The sequence below is a fragment of the Pipistrellus kuhlii genome, unplaced genomic scaffold, assembly GCF_014108245.1.
Source record: "Pipistrellus kuhlii isolate mPipKuh1 unplaced genomic scaffold, mPipKuh1.p scaffold_m20_p_3, whole genome shotgun sequence".
NCBI lineage: Eukaryota > Metazoa > Chordata > Mammalia > Chiroptera > Vespertilionidae > Pipistrellus > Pipistrellus kuhlii.
In genome coordinates, this window is record NW_023425529.1 from 25,957,107 (window position 1) to 25,977,651 (window position 20,545).

The 20,545-nt window shown below is 36.2% G+C and overlaps 1 protein-coding gene across 23 annotated transcripts in view; it reads right to left on the bottom strand.

The window, feature by feature from the left end:
* The window catches only part of C2CD5 (C2 calcium dependent domain containing 5), a 95,939-nt gene that overhangs the window by 18,333 nt on the left and 57,061 nt on the right, over positions 1–20,545 (bottom strand). For all 23 annotated transcript variants that reach the window (XM_036455884.2, XM_036455878.2, XM_036455887.2 and 20 more), the window contains 8 exons: positions 17,607–17,793; positions 10,738–10,905; positions 6,595–6,735; positions 4,586–4,649; positions 4,140–4,201; positions 3,830–3,928; positions 2,704–2,793; positions 2,123–2,210 (listed from right to left, as the gene is read on the bottom strand). In XM_036455884.2, coding sequence (XP_036311777.1) covers positions 2,123–2,210; positions 2,704–2,793; positions 3,830–3,928; positions 4,140–4,201; positions 4,586–4,649; positions 6,595–6,735; positions 10,738–10,905; positions 17,607–17,793 — 899 coding nt within the window. The remainder of the gene's footprint in view (positions 1–2,122; positions 2,211–2,703; positions 2,794–3,829; positions 3,929–4,139; positions 4,202–4,585; positions 4,650–6,594; positions 6,736–10,737; positions 10,906–17,606; positions 17,794–20,545) is intronic.

Genomic DNA, 20,545 nt, shown 5'->3' on the forward strand with positions numbered 1-20,545 from the left:
GAAGAGGTCAATGGGAGAGGGAGAAAGGAGAACATATGTAATACTTGCAACAATAAAATTAAAAAACAAACAAACAAACAAACAAAAAAAAAACCCCAGCCTGGTACTAGAACAAAAACAGGCAAATAGACCAATGGAACAGAACAGAGCCCCCAGAAATTGACCCATGCTGATATGGTCAATTGGTATTTGACAAAGGAGGCAAGAGCATACAATGGAGTAAAGATAGTCTCTTCAATAAATGGTAGTGGGAAAACTGAACAGGTACGTACAAAAAATGAAACTAGACCACCAACTTACACCATACACAAGAATAAACTTAAAATAGATAAAAGATTTAAATGTAAGTCACAAAACCATAAAAATAAAAAAAAAAAGGCAGTAAAATCTCAGACATCTCACTTAGCAGTATTTTCACTGAGACTTCGCCTAGGGTAAGAGAAACAAAGGAAACAAATTCACAAATGGGACTACATCAAACTAAAAAGCTTTTGCACAACAAAAGAAACCATCAACAAAATGAAAAGGGAAACTACTGTATGAGAAAACATATTCACCAATGATACATCTGATAAAGGGTTAATTTCCAAATTATACAAGAACTCATACAACTCAACACCAGAATAATTCAATTAAAAATGGACAAAAGACCTGAATAGATACTTCTACAAGGAGGACATACAGATGGCCAATAAACACATAAAAAAAATGTTCAACATCACTAATCATCAGAGAGATGTAAATTAAAACTACAACGAAGTATCATTTCACACCTGCCAGAATGGCTACCATCAATAAATCAACAAACAACAAGTGCTGGCGAGGATGATGAGAAGGGAACCCTAATACACTGCTGGTGGGAATGCAAACTGGTGTAGCCACTGTGGAAAACAGTGTGGAGTTTCCTCAAAAAACTAAAGGTGAAACTGCCTTTTGACACGTCGATCCACTTCTGGGAATATATCCTAAGAATCCTGAAACACCAATCAGAAAGAATGTAAGTATCCCTATGTTCACAGCAGTGTTATCTGGAAAGAGCCCAGGTGCCAATCAGTAGATGAGTGGATAAAAAAAGCTGTGGTACAGTTACACCGTGGAATACTATGCAGCAGTAAAAAAGAAGGATCTCTTACCCTTTGAGATAGCATGGATGGACCTGGAGACTACTATGATAAGCTAAATGAGCCAGGTAGAGAAAGACAAATATCACATGATCTCACTTACATGTGGAATTTAATGAACGAAATAGGTCCAGAGGTATAGATGCATGGAACAGAATAATAGACCTCAACGGATGTTGGGAGGTGGGGCAGGAAGAGATTAACCAAATGGACATAGACAATAGAATGGGGATGGCCTGACATAGGGTGGTCATTGGGTGGAGAGGGGCAAAAGGGGGGAAAATGGGAAACTTCTGTAATAGTGTCAAAATATGATGGGCCAGTGTGGCTCAATGGTTGAGCATTAACCCATGGAAGCAGGAGGTCACAGTTCGATTTCTGATCAGGGCACATGCCCTGGTTGTGGGCTTGATCTCTAGTAGAAGGCATGCAGAAGGCAGCCAATCAATGATTCTCTCATCATTGATGTTTCTATTTCTCTCTCCCTCTACCTCTGTAAAATCAATAAAAACATATTTTCAAAAAAAAAAAAACAATAAAAATAAATAAGAAAACAAAATCCTACTTTTAACACCTAACAAAGCAAAAAAGAATGACATTTTACTGGGTAAATGACCACTCTGAGAATCTGTTGATTACTTTTATGGAACTTTTCCTAAGAAAAACACGTGATGATTACTATATCAGTAGTTTCTCAAATGCCTTGAGGATCTCCTTAGAGCTACTAGGATAGAAACTGCTAAGTTACTGCAGAATTAATATGCTAAATTTAAATCTATAAAACAACAGGATCTCTATGTAAATACCAGCTCACCACCTTTTCATGTATAAAAAGTATTAAATTAGCCATATGCTTATCCACACCGTTACTTTCATAAACAAAAAGTGGCAGATACTCTTTAAGAAACAACTCATTTATTTAATTTACTATCCTCTATATTTTATCACTAAACTATAATGTAGACAAACATGAACTATGATCCCACTCATCACAGATTTACCTCTTTGCAATGACTTTTCAACCTGTGTTTTTGTTGTCTGTAAAGCTTGATTTTTATCAAAAGTTATTGCAACGGCTGTGACTGTAACCTAGAATCACAGAGACAGTAAGATTAGCAAAATAATCACTGTCAAAATAAGTTTACTACTCAATACATATAACTTACACTAATTGGTTGATTTGCATTTCCTGGTTAAGATTCTCAGTTATAATCCTGGATAAAATTCTCAGAGAATTATACATCAGCCCAGATATTCAAACTATAACTAAGCCCAACATGTACACCTACACATAGATATTCCAGAAAGAGCTCAAGAACTTTGTCTAACAGATGGGGACTGGAGAAACTGTATATAAATACAAATCCTATTGTTTGTATGCTGGAGCACAAATATAATTCCAACTTCAGATAACCAGAGCTCATGAAAACAAAATATACACAGTATGTTTCATACTAATATGTTTCAAAATATTTTTAAGTAAAACAGCTTATAGTTATTTAATTATAGCATATTTATAATATTATAACAGATCAGATAAAAGCTAGAAATCTTCTTTAATAATAGACTGAATCTTAAATACCTGAATTAATTCATCTTCAGGAAGCGATACTGTAAAATTTACATGGCAAAGGCAGCAGGGGATCATAGACCGTAGTTTAAAATACAGGCTCTATACAATAGAAAATATTAGCAATGTAATTTCTTTTCATTTAAAAATTTACAAAAACTGACATTTTAATGCACATTATGGCAAATGGAAAGTTTAAAGGATTAAAACAAAGCTGGTCCAATTCTGCTTGTTCATCCTTACATAAAGAATCCATCTATAATAATAAAAGCTTAATATGCTAATTAGACCAGATGTCCTTCCGGACGTTATTCCTTCCACACAAAGATGCCTGGACATGGGCCACAGTGGCGGGTGGGGGCCAAGACCTCTAGCCTATAATAACAACAGCATAATATGCAAATTGACCGAACAGCCGATCAGTGGAACAACCGTCTGGATGACCACATGATGACACCCACTAGCGCCAGGCCAGCCAAGATGGGTGTGATGCGATTGGATGGGGGCCCTGCCATTACCCCACGATTGCCCCGCAGAGCCAGGCCCAGACCACCAGCAGGCAGGATAATCAATTGGGGGACTCCACGATCACCCCAAAGAAGGAGGCCCAAGCCACCAACTGGCAGGCTGTGGTGGGTGAGCAGGGCCTCCCTCTATGGGGGCGATCCATCATGGAGCCCCAGCTGGGTGGGCGGGGCCTCCCTCTGAGGGCAATCGATTGCGGAGCTCCAGCACTGTGAGAGGGCACAGGCCAGGCTGAGGGGTGCCCCCCTCCAGTGCACAAATTTCATGCACCAGGCCTCTAGTTTTTAATATTATGGCAGACAATAAGGTTTAATCATATCTATCAATGTCATAGAAAATAATATAAGAAAAATGTATTTTAAATTTACATACACACAATAGATTTTTATGAAGTTTAAAGCTATCAGATAACTTAAAATATATTTATTTTATAGTATGGTATATTAAGACAGACAGGACTTTAGCATTTTATCTGATGGCAGACTAAGTTGATATGTAGATAAAAATAATTTAGCCCATTCTGTGTAAGGTATTCCAGACAATATGTACACATTTTCAATTTTATGATTCTTAGGAGTTTTAATTAAAATATAGTTAGTCAGAAGGTACCTACCTTGAGCAAATTTTCACAGAGATCATTAAAGTTCTTATTAAGGGCTTGATTTGTCAGGTTAAGGCTGCTTAATCGGATTACTCTTACTGATGTGAACATCTAAATATGGGGAGATATGATAGTATAGCATTTTATTACTTTACTAACTATTACAATAAAACTGCCAATAATGAACAATAATAACTAATGTGTTATGAAAAAGGGTAACATTTTAATTGCAATAAGGAAGTGAAAAAGAAAACATATTAAGAAGGAACTTGCTAAAATCATTTATGGTGTATTTATTTAAAATTAAAAATGAAAGATTCACCTGTATTTCAGATGTCCAATTATTTATGCCAGGCATAATTTCTGTATTGCAACTATAAAAGCCTGTCAAAATAAATTAGAGTTAAAATATATTTCATTTATTTTTGTGTTAAAAATAATCTGTTTCAATTATTACATGATATTCTAACTTTAAGAACCATTCATTCTTTTCTACAATGTCAGACCATTTTAACAAATTATTGCTTTTTTAAAAATGTGTAATCTTAAAAGGATTAAAAATCTGTTAATCTAAGTTCTAACATAAATATTTTAAACCTGTTTTCTGCCTTGGAGCAGCAAAGCACATGATAAGATGTGACACTGATAAAGCCTCTAAAATAAAGTTAGTAGCATAATTAAATAGTAGCAAACTAAAATACTGATGTGAAAAAAAAAAAAAAAAAAAAAAAAGACAGTCTCATCTCAAAGGTAATTTTTTCTGTTTACCTGAAGGAGGAGGAACATCAGTAAGGAGAGAATGTACATCTTCCATAGCATCTGTGTCATCAATCTGAAAATAGAAAGTTGTAAATATTACATAAGTAATAAATATGCAATCATTTCAATTTTTTAAAAAATTGTTTACTAAATAAAAAACTTAAAAGTCAAAAAAAGAACCTTTTCCCTAAATTAAAATATAAAATTTGAAAGAAATTCCTTTCAAATACCAGTATATTTCTCTACAGTAATAATTATAAATACTTCCAAGTGAAATAATTTGTAAGTGTAATTGTTTTTTTCTTTTAACAAGCGTTTTCTCAATCCTTTAGAAGAGCATGTTTCAAAAGAAGGTACCATAAGCAAAAACTATCTCTAATTGTTTAAATAAATATAGTGCAATTAAAAAAAAAAACACACACACCAATATTTTTGACTAAAGACCCAACTGCTTTAAAATAAAATTATGTAGGGATAAATTTGAAGGCATGCCTAACAAATTAATATATAATCCTATTTTTCTTATATCACTATTTTCCATTGTGAATAATAGAGTGAAACTATGCAACTAGACATATACTGAATTCACTGTACATCAGGGGTCTAATTCTTGCCTTACACACTCTATGCTTCCACTCACATCTCCCCTGTGACTTCCAGAACCACCTTCACTCTCACTTGACCTTAGCTACCTCAGTCATGGCTATACCTCAACACTGTTCCCCAATCCATTCCACACCCAGATTCAAGCATTCTCCAACTACAATCCCCTATCCTTTTGCCCTTTCTCCTACTGAATCTACATCTTCTGCCCACATTTGAAGCACTTCTATGCATTCCTTAGTCAGGATCCCAGGATGAGAAGTACCTATGCTGCTCTAGATCAAACTTCAAGTAATGCTAAGTCTCACCTAGAGAGTTTGTTAAACAGATTCCTTGGCCCCACCATGAAATTTTCATTTACAAAGTCTGAATTAAGATCCCCAGAATTTGTATTTTTTACAAACTTCCAGAAAGTGCTTAACACTACAGGTAGTCACCACCCACAATTAAGTAGCACTGCTCTAAACAGTACCCTGGATCCTTTTACCTCCTTAACCTGACATATCCTTTACCAACTCCCATGATTTTTCCATTCTCAGACAGTGAAAAAAAAAAAAAAAATAGGAAAATCCATACAGATTGAGTTTTCTACAAATTAACTCTCTTACCTTAGGTTAAGCCTTGTGCATCGCCCATGGCTGACATCCTGATCACACTCTCAGGTTCTGTTCTAGACTCTTCAGAACTCCAATCCCATTCTAATACAATTCTACCGTCAGCTTCCTGCTTCACTGAGATCAAGGCACCTGACTTTTTTCTTTCAAAAGGCACCTTACCAGAACATTTCTGAACATCCTCATTTATTTTCCTTTCCTTCAATTTCAAAGAAATCTATCTCTTTCATAGCTAACCATTCTTGAGAGGGCAGGGGGAGCAAATTTGTGAGAGGAGGCTCCCTTAACCTTTTATACCACATTTATCCTCCACAAAAGCTAGTTCTGAGTATATTTTTATAACAAAAGTTCAATGATATCTTCTGAATTCAATAAGAAAACACTACATTCAGAATTCACAGTGCCCATATTATTACATGTAAAAATGTTATAATTATAGTAAAATATTACAGCATATAAAGCAGGGAATTCTAGTAAGTGAAGAAATAGCATCTTATTTAAATTCATTCAAGTTTAATAGCTCCAAGAGCTAATAAATAGCTCCAAGAGCTAATATTATATTAATTTTATTTCAACTCATACATACATTTTTCTAGAACCACCTGCATTATTGTTATTGGTCTTCTGGTGTTGAACAAAAATATATTACTAAGTTCTGAAATTCTCAGGTTTATTGTAATATTTACATATTATATTTTTTATATTTGTAACAGTTGTAATGATACAAAAGAATCACATCAAGTATGATTGTAAAAATTACACATCTAAAAACTTTAAGAAATTACTCCAATGCAATAATACCTCCAAAACAAAAGCATCTTTTTTCCCATGCGAAAGGTCCAATTCTGTAACTTCATCAGAACTTTCTGATTGAGATCTTAAGAGTCGTGAGCGTTGTCGAGGTTCTGGGATGGGTGATCCTATAATCTCTTCAGATATCTCCTAAAATATATATATAATTGCTTTAGTTTACACAAGACCATAATTTTCAGTTTTTCTTTTTCTTTTTTTTAATTGAGATATAATTGATGTGTAACATTATATTAGTTTAAGGTGTATAACACAATGATTTGATATTTGCATACTTTAGTTTGGTTTTAAAATTTTATAATTACAGACTACCTTTGAGGGAAGTCTCCAAAAAATATTTAAAGTGTATATTTAATTATAAACTTCATAACTTTTTATAGGTATGCATATGGATATTTTCTTTAGTTGATAACAGCAGGCTAATTCAAAAACAGTTATGGCAAGACATTACTGACATCTACTGCAGAGAAAGAAAACTACAATGAGTAGGGAATTGGGAACTGGCAGTCCTTCCAGATTAAATCTATAAGACATCTGTAGAGAAGGTATTTTCTTCACAGCATTTAAAAGTTCTAGCAAAGAATTAAAGTTTTGTGCCCATAAATATGATTGTACTCTATATCTTTTCTTATCCAATGGTCATTTTTCATAGCTCCACACAGTAAAATGAGGAATGTAATAGATGTATGTATATATATGTAGTGCACATATTACTCATGTATTTGTTTTACTACTTATTAAGTTAAATAAACTTTGGTAGTTACAATAATGATCTTTTTGAGGTCAGTGTAAGGTGCAATCCTATATAGTTTAATCAGTTTTTCCTATTCATAACCAAATATCAGAGCTAACTAGAGGTTCTAAATATCTGTTGGCAATAAGGATTATCAAAAAAATGTGGATATGTGAGCACAAATGCAGAAGACATAGCTTATTATTAGTGCAACAGACCCATCTTTTTTTTTTTTTTTAAGGAAGTTATAAGAAAAAGCTTTTCAAAAGGCTAATTTTAAATGTTCATCACTAGCACATAGGTTACATAAGATTACCACCACAGTTTCATAACACAGCTATCTATGGAGTACTTTCACATCCATTTATTTTGCTTGCATTCCAAATTAACCTGCCCTATATAAATTTAACAGGGTGCCTATTATAACAAATACAAAATGAGAAAGAGATGCAGTTCAGAAGTAGAGTAGTTTGCCTGGGTTTTTGCAAACTAGTATGTGATGATCTTGTCTAGATCAGTTCTTTGGACCCTGAATGTAATATTGAAACTATCCTTCATTTTATAATTTTATAGTAGTTTGAAATTTAGTTATGCCTCTCTTTATTGTATCATGGATAAAATAAATATAACTATCTGAAATTGAATATATCTTAGATTCATAATGAGGTTTCACCACTGGTGCTGTTAATTCCAAATAAAGGTTTTTTAACACCTCATTTTGATACTCTGGTTGACTGAGTTATCTCCAGTTAAGTGGTACTACATCTTTTCATTAGACATGTTTTTCTTAGCAACATGGATGGAACTTGAGAACATTATGCTAAGTGAAAGAAGACAGAAAAAATAAGAACCATATAATTTCAGTAAGATGTGGGATATAAAACTGAAACTTCCAAAACCTGTTTGGATCAGTGGATAGAGCGTTGGCCTGCGGACTGAAAGGTCTTGGGTTCAATTCCGGTCAAGGGCATGTACCTTGGTTGTGGGCACAACCCCAGTAGGGGGTGTGCGGGAGGCAGCTGGTCGATGTTTCTCTCTCATCTATGTTTCTAACTCTCTATCCCTCTCTCTTCCTCTCTGTAAAAAAATCAATAAAATATATATTAAAAAAAAAACAAAAAAACTGAAACTTGTAAACACTAACAGCCAGAGGGAAGGGGTTGGGGGCAGAAAGGGGTCCTAATATTAGGTGACAGATTTGACTTGGATGGTGAGCACACAGTGCAATACACAGATCTTATAATATAGAAATCCACACATGAAACCTATATATGTTCATGCTGACCAATGTCACTCCAGTCAATTTAATAAATTTTTTTAAGTTTCTCAAATATTGAAAAAAAATTTAAACAACAGCATTCACTTCAGCTGGAACTACCTTTCTAAGATATGGAACACTGATCCACATTTTCAAGGTGGGCATACATTTTTTTAGAAAATTTAAAACACAAAACTGTAATATACAAAGTGGCCTTGTATATTGACTTTTTCAAACAAATTCTGAGAGGTTAAGCTAAAAGACCAGAATGTACCAAGCATTGAAATAAGAAAAGCCATAGTAGAATACTCATAAAGTGATTAGTCCTTTTGTAGAAATATAGTCATATTCAATATATGAAATTCATATATGCTGAAATTTTAAATTCATAAAAGATTTATCCCACCCAACCGGTGTGGCTCAATTGTTGAGCATCCACCCATGAACCACGAGGTCCCCAGTCAATTCCTGGTCAGAGTACTTGCTCAAGTTGGAGGCTTGATCCCCAGAGGGGGCTTGCATGAGGCAGCCGATCCATGTTTGTCTTTCATCGATGTTTCTGTCTGTCTATCCTTCTCCCTCCCTTCCTCTCTCCCTCTAAAAAAATCAATAAAAACATATTTCAAAAAGATTTACTCCCTCCTCTAAAATGCAATACTAAACAGTATGTCTCTGACTTCAAGGGGCTTTTATTACAGTAAAGGAAGGGAGACATGTAAAACTAAGTGCACTAAAATGTAACAGGCATCATAACAGAAGCAAATACAGGTACAACAGAAACACAATGGAAGAGGCAGGTCTTGTGGGAGGTGAGGATGGAAGTAGAGTTGATAAATATTGTTACGTGAAAATTCAGCTCATATCATTGCAATTCATATATGGAATCCTCACATATATATTTGCAAATCATTCTTCCTAAGAGTAATAATTACTACTAGTAGATGTTTAAATATAAAAATATGATTATAAAAGAAAACTACAGCAAACAGTCAATAAAGCATTTTTCAGAAAGTTTTTATAAAATCTATGTACGTAAATATATTAACATGTTAACATTTTTAATGAATTTAAAGAAACTATATCAACACTGCTCAATAGAAATATAAAGCAAGCTTCATAGGTAATAATATAAAAAGATACAAATGAAACATGTAATCAATATAAAAATAAACCATAAGATATTTTACATTCTTTTTCATTTACTAAATCTTCAAAATCCAGTGTACTGGTATATTTTATACCAACAGCACATCTCTATTCAGACTAGCCACATATCAAGTGCTTTATAGCCACATGTGACCAGTGTCTACCACACTGAACTGTGTAACTCTAGTCATGTCCTTAAAATTCCTCCCAACTTAATAAGTTTGCTAGAAAGCTATAAGTTTGAAACTGGAATTCAGATGTACTGTTCCAGTAGACCAATCAAAATTCAAAAGCATATATAAAATATAATAATAAAAATAATGTTATCCAAACACTTACCTTTTACAGAAATACTTCATCATCAGAGACTTATAAAAACAAATAGTTTCACTCCTACTACAACACATCTTTCAACTCAGATTAAATATATAAGACATCAGTAGAGTAGGAGGCATTGTGATACCGATTGCAAAGTTGGTGAAAAGACTGACTATGGAAATGACTGATAGAAAAAATGTAAGAAAAACACCAAACTAAAAAAAAAAAAAAAAAAAATCTCTATTCTTTCACACTTTACCATAGGTAAGCAATTTTTCTTTTTCTTTTAAAAAAAAAGATTTTAAGCTATTTAACTATTCAATAAGTATTCATTAAAAAAAAAAAAAAAATACCAGATGAACTGTTCTAGGCATTAGGGATACAGTTCTGACAGAGCTTGATTCTACTGGCAGTATCAGACAATAGATAAGAAAGGGGGATAGAAAGTACCAAAAATTAATAAGAGAGTTACAATTCTTCAATAGGGTGGCCAGAGTGAGCCTTCCTAAAAAGAAGACATTTAAGCATAGGTGTAAAGGGAGGGAAAAGAATGAGCATTGAGGAGAATATATCTAAACAGTGAAAAAAGGTCTTTAATGTCCAAAGTAAGATAACCTAAAGGTACACTAACAGCTAAACAGTAACTTATATATTCACAATGTAGACTTGGTTTACTTACTGGAGGATTTATTTCATATAACTCTTTATTCTTAGCGATCGTGTCATTTATCTTCTTTTGCATATGAGATACATGCTGTTCGTAGGAGCCGCCATCACTAGGAGTCTTCCCAGCAATCTGAATTCCACCAGGCGTTGGTAATGCTGCTAAATATACACCTGTGGCCGACTTGTAAAATAAGGGGAAATAATCTTTAAAATGATCCATAGGACAAGAGCCCTTAAGTTTTCATACTTAGAAATGTGGTCTTTGCCCAGTAGGAGTAATTAGCATCAATGGATACACAAGACATAGGTGGACAAGCACAGCAAAACATAAGTGGGAACAGGGATTAGCTACTTCTGTTGAGAACCTGGGATAGATGGTTTAGGAGGACTTTCTTTTCACTGTATACCCCAACTGTACTATAAAATATTTACCCATGGTTGCAAGAAATTAATTGCTTTGAAAAAGTTTAGGAAAAAAAGATAAAATGTTAAAAGTAGGCCTGGCTAGTGTGGCTCAGTTGGTTGAGCATCGTCCAGTGCACCTAAAGGTCACAGGTTCAATTCCCTGTCAGGGCACATACCCAGGATGCAGTTTCAACCTCTGGTCAAAGGACCTTCAGGAGGCAACCAATTGATGCTTCTCTCTCACATGAATATTTATTTCTCTCTCTCTCTGAAATACACACACACACACACACACACACACACACACACACACACACGAGGCCTGCCTGGCGCATGACATTCGTGCGCGGGTATGGTCCCTAGCCCTGGCCTGTGATCAGGGCTATCCTCAGCCAGCCCCGCCCTCCGCCGCCTCCCACCCCCGGTTCCGCTTTAGCCATCAGGCAATCAGAGTGGACTGAGGTTAGTCATTCCAGCCCACTCGCTGGACCCGCCCCCACCACGGGTCAGCCTCTGTGTGTGCAGTGACCAGCGGGGCGATGGCCTTGGCCTGGCGCCACCTGTATGCCCCACAAACCAACCCCGGTTCCCTGTTTGCCATCAGGCAGTAGGATCTTGCCAGCCAGGGGAAGGGACCGAGAGGCCTACCGTTCCGCCCGCTTCCCAGCCCTGCCCCCTGATGCCATCCATCCCACTTATCTTGTTTGCCATTGGGCAATCAGAGCCTGCTGGCCAGGGAAAGGGACAGAGAGGTGATCAGTGCACCTCCTAGTGACTGGTCAAGCAGTTATCCTGGTCATTTCGCTGTTAGGGTCCATTTGCATATTACCCTTTTATTATATAGGATATATAAAGTTGTTAAAAGTATTTCACCGAAGCCGGTTTGGCTCAGTGGATAGAGCTTCGGCCTGTGGACTGAAAGGTCCCAGGTTCGATTCCAGTCAAGGGCATGTACCTTGGTTGCGGGCATATCCCCAGTGGTGTGTGTGTGTGTGTGTGTGTGTGTGTGTGTGTGTGTGTGCAGGAGGCAGCTGATCGATGATTCTCTCTCATGGATGTTTCTAACTCTCTATCCCTCTCTCTTCCTCTCTGTAAAAACTCAATAAAATATATATTTTTTTAAAAAGTAAGTTTTTCATCAATGAGTAGATAATTGACCTTTTCTGTGGCAAAAAAGGGAAACTTTGCAAAGAAAGTAAAGATACTAAAGTGCATAAAGAATAGAAAACTTACTCAAGATCACACTGTCAATAAATGTGAAAAAAGAGACTTAAATCTGTTTCTCCAAACCCAAGAACTTTTCATTAAACCAGGCTACCTCCATAATTATCAAGAAGGAAAACAGCATGGATGGACCTGAAGAGCATTATGCTAAGCAAAATAACCTAGTCAGAGAAAGATAAATATCACATGATCTCCCTCATTTGTGGAATATAATGAACAACATAAACTGATGAACAAAAATAGAGTCAAGAGAAAAAAATATTTTAGAATATAATAGAAATAATCTTGTTATTTGCAGATTTTTAATATTGCCTACAACTTTTGTGATATTATACTATGTTAGTACAGTTCTGGTAATATTATTATACTAGAGGCCTAATGTATGAAAATTCATGCTCTTGGTTGGTGGTCCCTCAGCCAGGCCTGCCCCCTGGTGGTCAGTGCGCATCATAGCGACCGGTTATTCCCAGTCGTTCCACCATTAGGGTAAATTTGCATATTACCCTTTTATTATATAAGATTTAAAATATTTTTTCTTAAAATATTAATGTTTAGCCGGGACCGGTTTGGCTCAATGGATAGAGCGTCGGCTTGGGGACTGAAAGGTCCCAGGTTCGATTCCGGTCAAGGGCATGTACCTTGGTTGCGGACATATCCCCAGTAGGGGATGTGCAAGAGGCAGCTGATCGATGACTCTTTCTCATCGATGTTTCTAACTCTCTATCTCTCTCCCTTTCTCTCTGTACAAAATCAATAAAATATATTTTAAAAAAATATATATTAATGTTTAGTGCATGTAATCACATATAATAAAATCCTAATATGCTAAGTGTCTGGTCCACCAGTCAGCCATTCAACCAATCAAAGCACAATATGCTAATGATATGCTAAGACCACTCAACTGCTCACTATGACATGCACTGACCACCAGAGGCAGACAGTCGACTAGTCAACCAGTTGCTATGACGTGTACTGACCACTAAGGGGAAAATGCTCCTAGTAGATTAGCTTGCTGCTAGGGTCCGGTCCGGGCTGAGCAAGATGGGATGAACACACCCTGGAGCCCTCCTGTTATCCTACCCCATCTGGCCAACCTCCTACATCTCTCCCTGGCCCCAATCATGCACCAGTGGGGTCCCTTGGCCTGGCCTGTACCCTCACAATCTGGGACCCCTTGGAGTTTGTCAGAGAGCCTGTATCAGCCTGATTCCTCAGGGGGAGAGCCACTCAGCCAGAAGCCGGGCTTATAGCTGGCAAGCACAGCAGAGGCGGAAGGAGCCTCTCCTGCCTCCGCAGCAGTGCTAAGGATATCCGACTGCTGGCTTAGGCCCGATCTCCCCAAAGCCAGCAGTAAGACATCCCCCAAGGGCTCCCGGACTTTGAGAGGGCACAGGCCAGGTTGAAGGAACCCCATTCCCATCTCCCGAGTGCACAAATTTCATGCACCGGGCCTCTAGTATTATATTTAAAGTAGTTTTTCTTTTTTCTTATTACATATTTTTATTGATTTCAGAGAGGAAGGGAGAGGAAGAAAGAAATAGAAACATCAATGATGATAGAGAATCATGACTGGCTATCTCCTGCACACCCCTGACTGGGGACTGAGCCTGCAACTCAGGCAGGTGCCTTTGGCCAAATCCAAGGACCCTTCAGTCTACAGGCCAACACTCTAACCACTGAGCCAAACCAGCGAGGGCTAAAATCATTTTTCTTGAAATATTAATGTTTATTGCATATAACATTATATTTAAAATCATTTTTCTTCAAAAATTAATGATTATTGCATGTCACATTATATTTAAAATAATTTTTCTTGAAATATTAATGTTATTGAATGTAAATGTTAATTATTTTGTATCTACAATCTGGTAATAGATTTATTTTGTATATTATTAAAAAAATCAAAAAAAAAAGCAGGAAAACTTTACTTGATACAGATTTACAGATTTTACTTTAAATTTTTAATTAATGGGCTATTAATTTCTGACTGTGTAATAGTATTATATTCCATTAGTACTAGAAAGCTATTAGGGGAAATACACAAACACTCCACACATTTATGTGCATATGTTTAAACAAAGCAAAAAAAAAATACATAGACATATTAACATCAAATTGTTCATATCAAAGGGGTAGAATGGGGCAAAGAAAAGATAATTTTTAAAATCTGGATATTTGTGTATTTTGAATTGAGGTGAGTTTTTTAAATTGACTAATTGCCAATTTTATAAAAGTCCATTTTCAAAAAGTGTATGACACTTTGTGACGAAGACTGGGCAGTAGATGAAACTGATCCTCAGAAGCTCTCCCTCCTGGTTTGTTCATTAGTGTCCATGACTGCACCTATGACCCAATTTCTGATACTCAATCTCAGAATACCCTCTGTGCCACACGAAGCTTTACTGTACTACTTCTAATATTAACTGCAACAGCTAATGAGGCAATGGCCCAGAATAGTTGAGAACACAAAGACTCTAGAACTAGACAGTCCTGGGTTTGAAACCCAGTTCCAGTACATGTAACCACATCACTTTGGACAAATTTCAATCTATCACAGCATACATTTCTCCTCATGCCAGGTAAAGATAATATTACATTTCTTCTGGAATAACACAGTGCCAGACACCCATTAGCACTCATCAGAGGTTAACTGCCATGGAAGCTACTCTTGGGACCTTGAGTACACAAGTTAAAAATACAAATATCCAAATTTCAAACAGCTATAAATGATGTCACTAGATGACAAATCTCAAGCAGCTATAAATGATATCACTAAATGTGCCCAAGAAAGAAAATATTAGTAAGTATTAGAAAAGGCAGTATTTGAGGCAGGTATTGAAGAATTATACCAGGATCACATAATAATTTCCTGGGGTTCAACCACAGGAAGTGTTTGATACATTTGGCACAGTGTTTCTTAAACATTTGAATACAAATCAAGTTCTTAGTTCCTATAGATGCCCACCAGTAACTACAGTTTTATATGTTAAGTCCTGGCTAAGTGTGCAAGTTTTTAGGTGAGTGAATTATAATGGATACTTTTTCCCCCAAGTTAATCTATCAAATATTTGAATATAAATCAGATTACTTTCATTAATCATTACAAATTCCTATTGTTAAAATTTGTGATTACATAATTAATCATTACAAAATTATATCCTACATACAGAAATTTCCATATTTGCTCTTATAGAAAAGTGATGAAGCAAGAAACAACTTATCATTTTATGCACAAATGCATACTGAAAAAAAGAATCCAAGTTCCATCAATTTCTTAAGTAAAACTTCTATGCACGTCTCAAAAAGATGGCAGAGAATTCCAAATTTAAAAGTACCAATGACATAAAATTCTGGCTATCAAAATATCTTGCGTATGAGAGCATTTCCATAAGCATTGTTGCTCAGATTCCATCTAATCAATACCGTATTTTTTGGACCATAAGACGCACTTTTTTTCCCCCAGAAGTGGGGGGGGAAAGTCCCTGCGTCTTATGGTCCAAATATAGCCTACACATATACTTTAAAAAAAAAAGTTTTTTACTTGCCCGGCTCTGTGTGGTCTCTGTGTGCTTGCCCGGCTCTAAAATGGTTCTAAATGCTGCTGTTTACTTTACAGGGTTGATTACATGTGTTTATGACTGTGATGTTGGGTTTTAATGCACATAAAATATTTTAGGACACTATTTGTTTCAGAATCTTTTTTTCTTCATTTCCCTTCTCTAAAAACTGGTGCGTCTTATGGTCCGGAGCGTCTTATGGTCCGAAAAATATGGTATATATTTCACAGGTAACTAGTTCTCTGGATCTCAGGCTATTTATAAAGGCAGCTCATGCTCATTACAATTTTTCTAGACAGAACTTGTTTTCTAACAAACAAAGATAAACATGAAGTTGAGATAAAGAGCTTTCCAGTGCCTCACAATTTATCAGTACTTAAACCCTTTTTATTGCATATTCTACTGTCTTCTGACCACAGATGTTACATTTATAATCCTAATATATAAAAAGCCAAGGGCTGACACGACCTAAACAATCGGACAGACAACCAATCAGCAGGCTGGGCGGGGTGACAAAGCAGGTAGGGGGACTAATAAAGGATGACCAAACAACTGAACAGCAGACTGGTTGGGGGGGCGACCAGGCCAGCAGGAGGGTTAGTGAGAGATGACCAAACGACTGAACAGCAGGCTGTGTGGGGTCAGCAGGCCATCAGGAGAGGGAAGTTGGGGGTGACTAGGCTGGCTGGGGGGCGTGGAGGGGTTAGTTAGGGGCAACCAGGCTGGCAGGGGGGGGAGGGGCAGTAAAGGACAACCAGACCGGAAGGAGGGGCAGTTGGAGGTAACCAGGCTGGCAAGGGGGGGGGGGGGGGGCAGTAAGGGGTGACCAGGCAGGGAGGGAGTTAGAAGCCAGTGGTCCTGGATTGTGAGAGGGATGTCTGACTGCTAGTTTAGGCAGCCGGACATCCCCCGAGCGGTCCCAGATTGGAGAGAGTGCAGGCTGGGCTGAGGGGACTTCCCCCACCCCACCACCCATGCACTAATTTTGAGCACCAGGCCTCTTGTAAAATATAATTCTCTGTTCAGTAGTAGGCAGTGTCTCATTGCTTTACTATCTCCATTAAAACTAACAATTATTTTTAGTTCTCCCCCAGCCCCACCACCACCACCATTCTCCTTTAGAAGTGCTTTTGCCCCTTAAAGGATGTCTGGTAATGTCTGGACATATTTTTTGTTTTCACAGTGGAGGAAAGTTATTAGCTTCTAGTCAGCAGAGGCCAAGGATGCTGCTAACTATCCTACAATGAATGAGACAATCCACTACAACAAAGTTACCCAGACCCAAATCTCAACAATTCCAAGCAGGAAAAGCCCTGTTTTAGCAATGTATAAACAATAATAAAGCTCAGTACAATGATGCTCAATTTACTAAATAAGCTGCACATAGTAATTTTTAGAAATCTGACTACTGAGGTTATGGGCAGAATATAAATATATAATGATAACATAAATATCAATCAATATTTTATGTGATAATTTATTAATTTAATTTTAAATAACAATAATTTTATAATTAAAAATAAAATACTTGAAAGCATAGCAACAGATCTGTTAATTCTTATATCTCCAACGCTTAAGAATCTTGATGTCAGTTTCTTTAGATAAGTCTTTTATAAAAGACTCTTTGAATCACTTAAAACAGAATCTACTACAACTACAGGAATTGCCAAAACAAAAACAAAACATGCAAACTTACCGCTAAGCCCATCAACATATTTTCACCCACTGTGATCTGAATTCTCAGTCCAAATAAAGCATTCATTCCTTTGAGTTTTAGTTTATTCATTAGCTGAGTATGGACTTCATATTCCATAAATGGCAACAGATTACTGATAGCTGTGGCATTTGCTTCTGCCTGTGCTTTCTTTTTTAAGCGACATAACCTGTTAAAAAATAATGTAGTCAGACTGGCCACTGCAGTTCAGTGGTTGAACATCGACCTATGAACCTGGAGGCCATGGTTTGATTTCTGATTCCCCTATTGGGGTGTGCAGGAGGTAACCAATCAATGATTCTCTCTCACCATTGAAGTTTCTCTGCCTCCCTTCCTCTCTGAAATTAATATATTTTTTTTAAAAAGAAAAAAATGTCCAATTTTTAAAACTTTCTAAGAGTGTGCTTGAGAAAACATTTACGCATTTCAAATAGATTTAATTGTTATTTTTTTCACTGTATATATTTTTGCTGAAAATTTATTTCAACAAACAAAAATATAAAAAATCTAAAAATCTCTAAATATGAAATACTGATCAAAATCACTAGAGAATATAATTTAAATCTTAGATTTCATAACTCCATGCGATTGTATGATGAATGGACAGCAAAGGGAAAAGTTAATTTACTCATTGAAAGAATATAAACTTATAAAAATGTAGTTTATAAAAAAATATAAAACTTGAATATCTATCATGTGCCAGGCATCATTTTAGGTGGCGAGCACTAATCAATGAAAAAAATACAATAACCAGCAGAAATAACAGAAAACAAAAATATTCAGATATTAAAATTATTAATTATAGAATCAGAGTATAGCATGTGATATTAGATTTGAAAAAGAGTGAAATTAAGACTTCTATAAGTAAAAAATAAATTTCCAAAAATTTAAACTCAAATTATTAGGTTTCTTAGCATATCAGAGACAGCCAGAGAGAAAAATAATTGAAATACAGATAATAAAGTATCTAAAATATAGCAAAAAGAAGAAAAAGATAGAAAATACAGAAGAGACAGTAACAGACGTAGAGGAGGCAGTGGAAAGTCTAACATATTTTAACTGGAGTATCAAGAAGAGAGAAGAGCCCTAGCCAGTTTGGCTCAATGGATAGAACATTGGCCTGTGGACCAAAGGGTCTGGGTCTGGGTTCAACTCTGGTCAAGGGCATGTCAGTTTCCAAAATGTATTACATACTTAATGTCATTAAAGCATACTGAGTCACATCCCAGTCCTTCGACGGGTTAACTAATAATAATTATAATAATAAAAATATATATACAGAATTTAAATGTTTAAAACTAATATAAGTTTACTCAAGTTTTATAATGAGGGTATTTTTCTCCCAATTTTCCCTATAATAATATACAAGGTTCTGACAGCCTGTCCAGGGTCCCAGGTCGGAAACAGAGCAGGTGTTTGAAAACAGGTCTATTTGGCTTCATACCCCAAGAGTTGGGGAGCAAGGGGGAGGAGGTCAATGGGTAAAAAGGGGACATCTGTAATACTTTCAACAATAAAGATAAATTTTAAAAAATAATTTTTAAAATGGGATGTGAAATAGCAGGTTAGTATATGGGACTGAAGCTCAGAAGAAAGTTCTGGACTGAAGTTATAAATTTGGGAGACATAGACACAGATAACATGGGTTCAACTATTCGATATGTAGTTTGAAAAGAGGATCCAGACCCATGCTCTCAAGGATCAAGATATGAAGGGAAATCAACAAGGAGACTAGACACCATTAATAAAGGTAGGAAAAAGCAGGTGTGAAGCTGTGAAGTCAAAGAAGTTTCAAAAAAGAGAAAACGATCAACTGTATGACTATGCTGAAATGTCAAGGAAAATGAGGACAGAAATGCTTACTAGACTGGTAAACCAGCAGCTGTTAGTGATCTAGACCAGTGTTTTTCAACCTTTTTTGGGCAAAGGCACACTTGTTTCATGAAAAAAATCACGAGGCACACCACCATTAGAAAATGTTAAAAAATTTAACTCTGTGCCTATATTGACTATATATAAAGTAATTCTCTTGAATAGGAATCAAATAAACACAAAGAAAGTATTTTATAATTACTTTATTATGAAATATTAAGTAAACAAAATAGTGAAAAATTATAAAATTCTTGTCTTGTCTGCACCTATGGCACACCAGGCAACATCTCCGCGGAACAGCGGTTGAAAAACGCTGATCTAGACAATCAGAGCTATTTCCCATATGCCTACCACAATTAAGCATTTCCTACTCTTGTCAGTTTATTTATTTATTTATTTTTTTAAAATATATTTTATTGATTTTTTACAGAGAAGGAGAGAGAGAGAGAGAGAGAGAGAGAGAGAGAGAGAGAGAGAGAGAGACAGGAACGTCGATGAGAGAGAAACATCAACCAGCTGCCTCCTGCACATCCCCTACAGGGGATGTGCCCGCAGCCAGCAGCCAACGTACATGCCCTTGACCGGAATCGAACCCGGGACCTCTCAGTCCACAGACCGATGCTCTACCACTGAGCCAAACCGGTTTCAGCCTACTCTTGTCAGTTTAAAAGGAACTCTTGCAGAAACCAGTTTGGCTCAGTGGTAGAGCGTCGATCTGCAGACTGAAAGGTCCCAGGTTCGATTCCGATCGGGGGCATGTACATTGGTTGCGGGCACAATCCTAGGAAGTGTGCAGGAGGCAGCTGGTGGATAAGTTTCTCTCTCATCGATGTTTCTAGCTCTCTATTCCTCTCCCTTCCTCTCTGTGAAAAATCAATAAAATATATTTTTTAAAATAAATAAATAAAAGGAACTCTTACCAGCTAAGTGAATAAAAGAAATACTAAATATCACTGTTCTTTAAAAGAAAAATATCAGTTTATAAAATGTATTATATACTTAATGTCATTAAAACATACTGAGACTGAGTCACATCCCAGTCCTTTGAC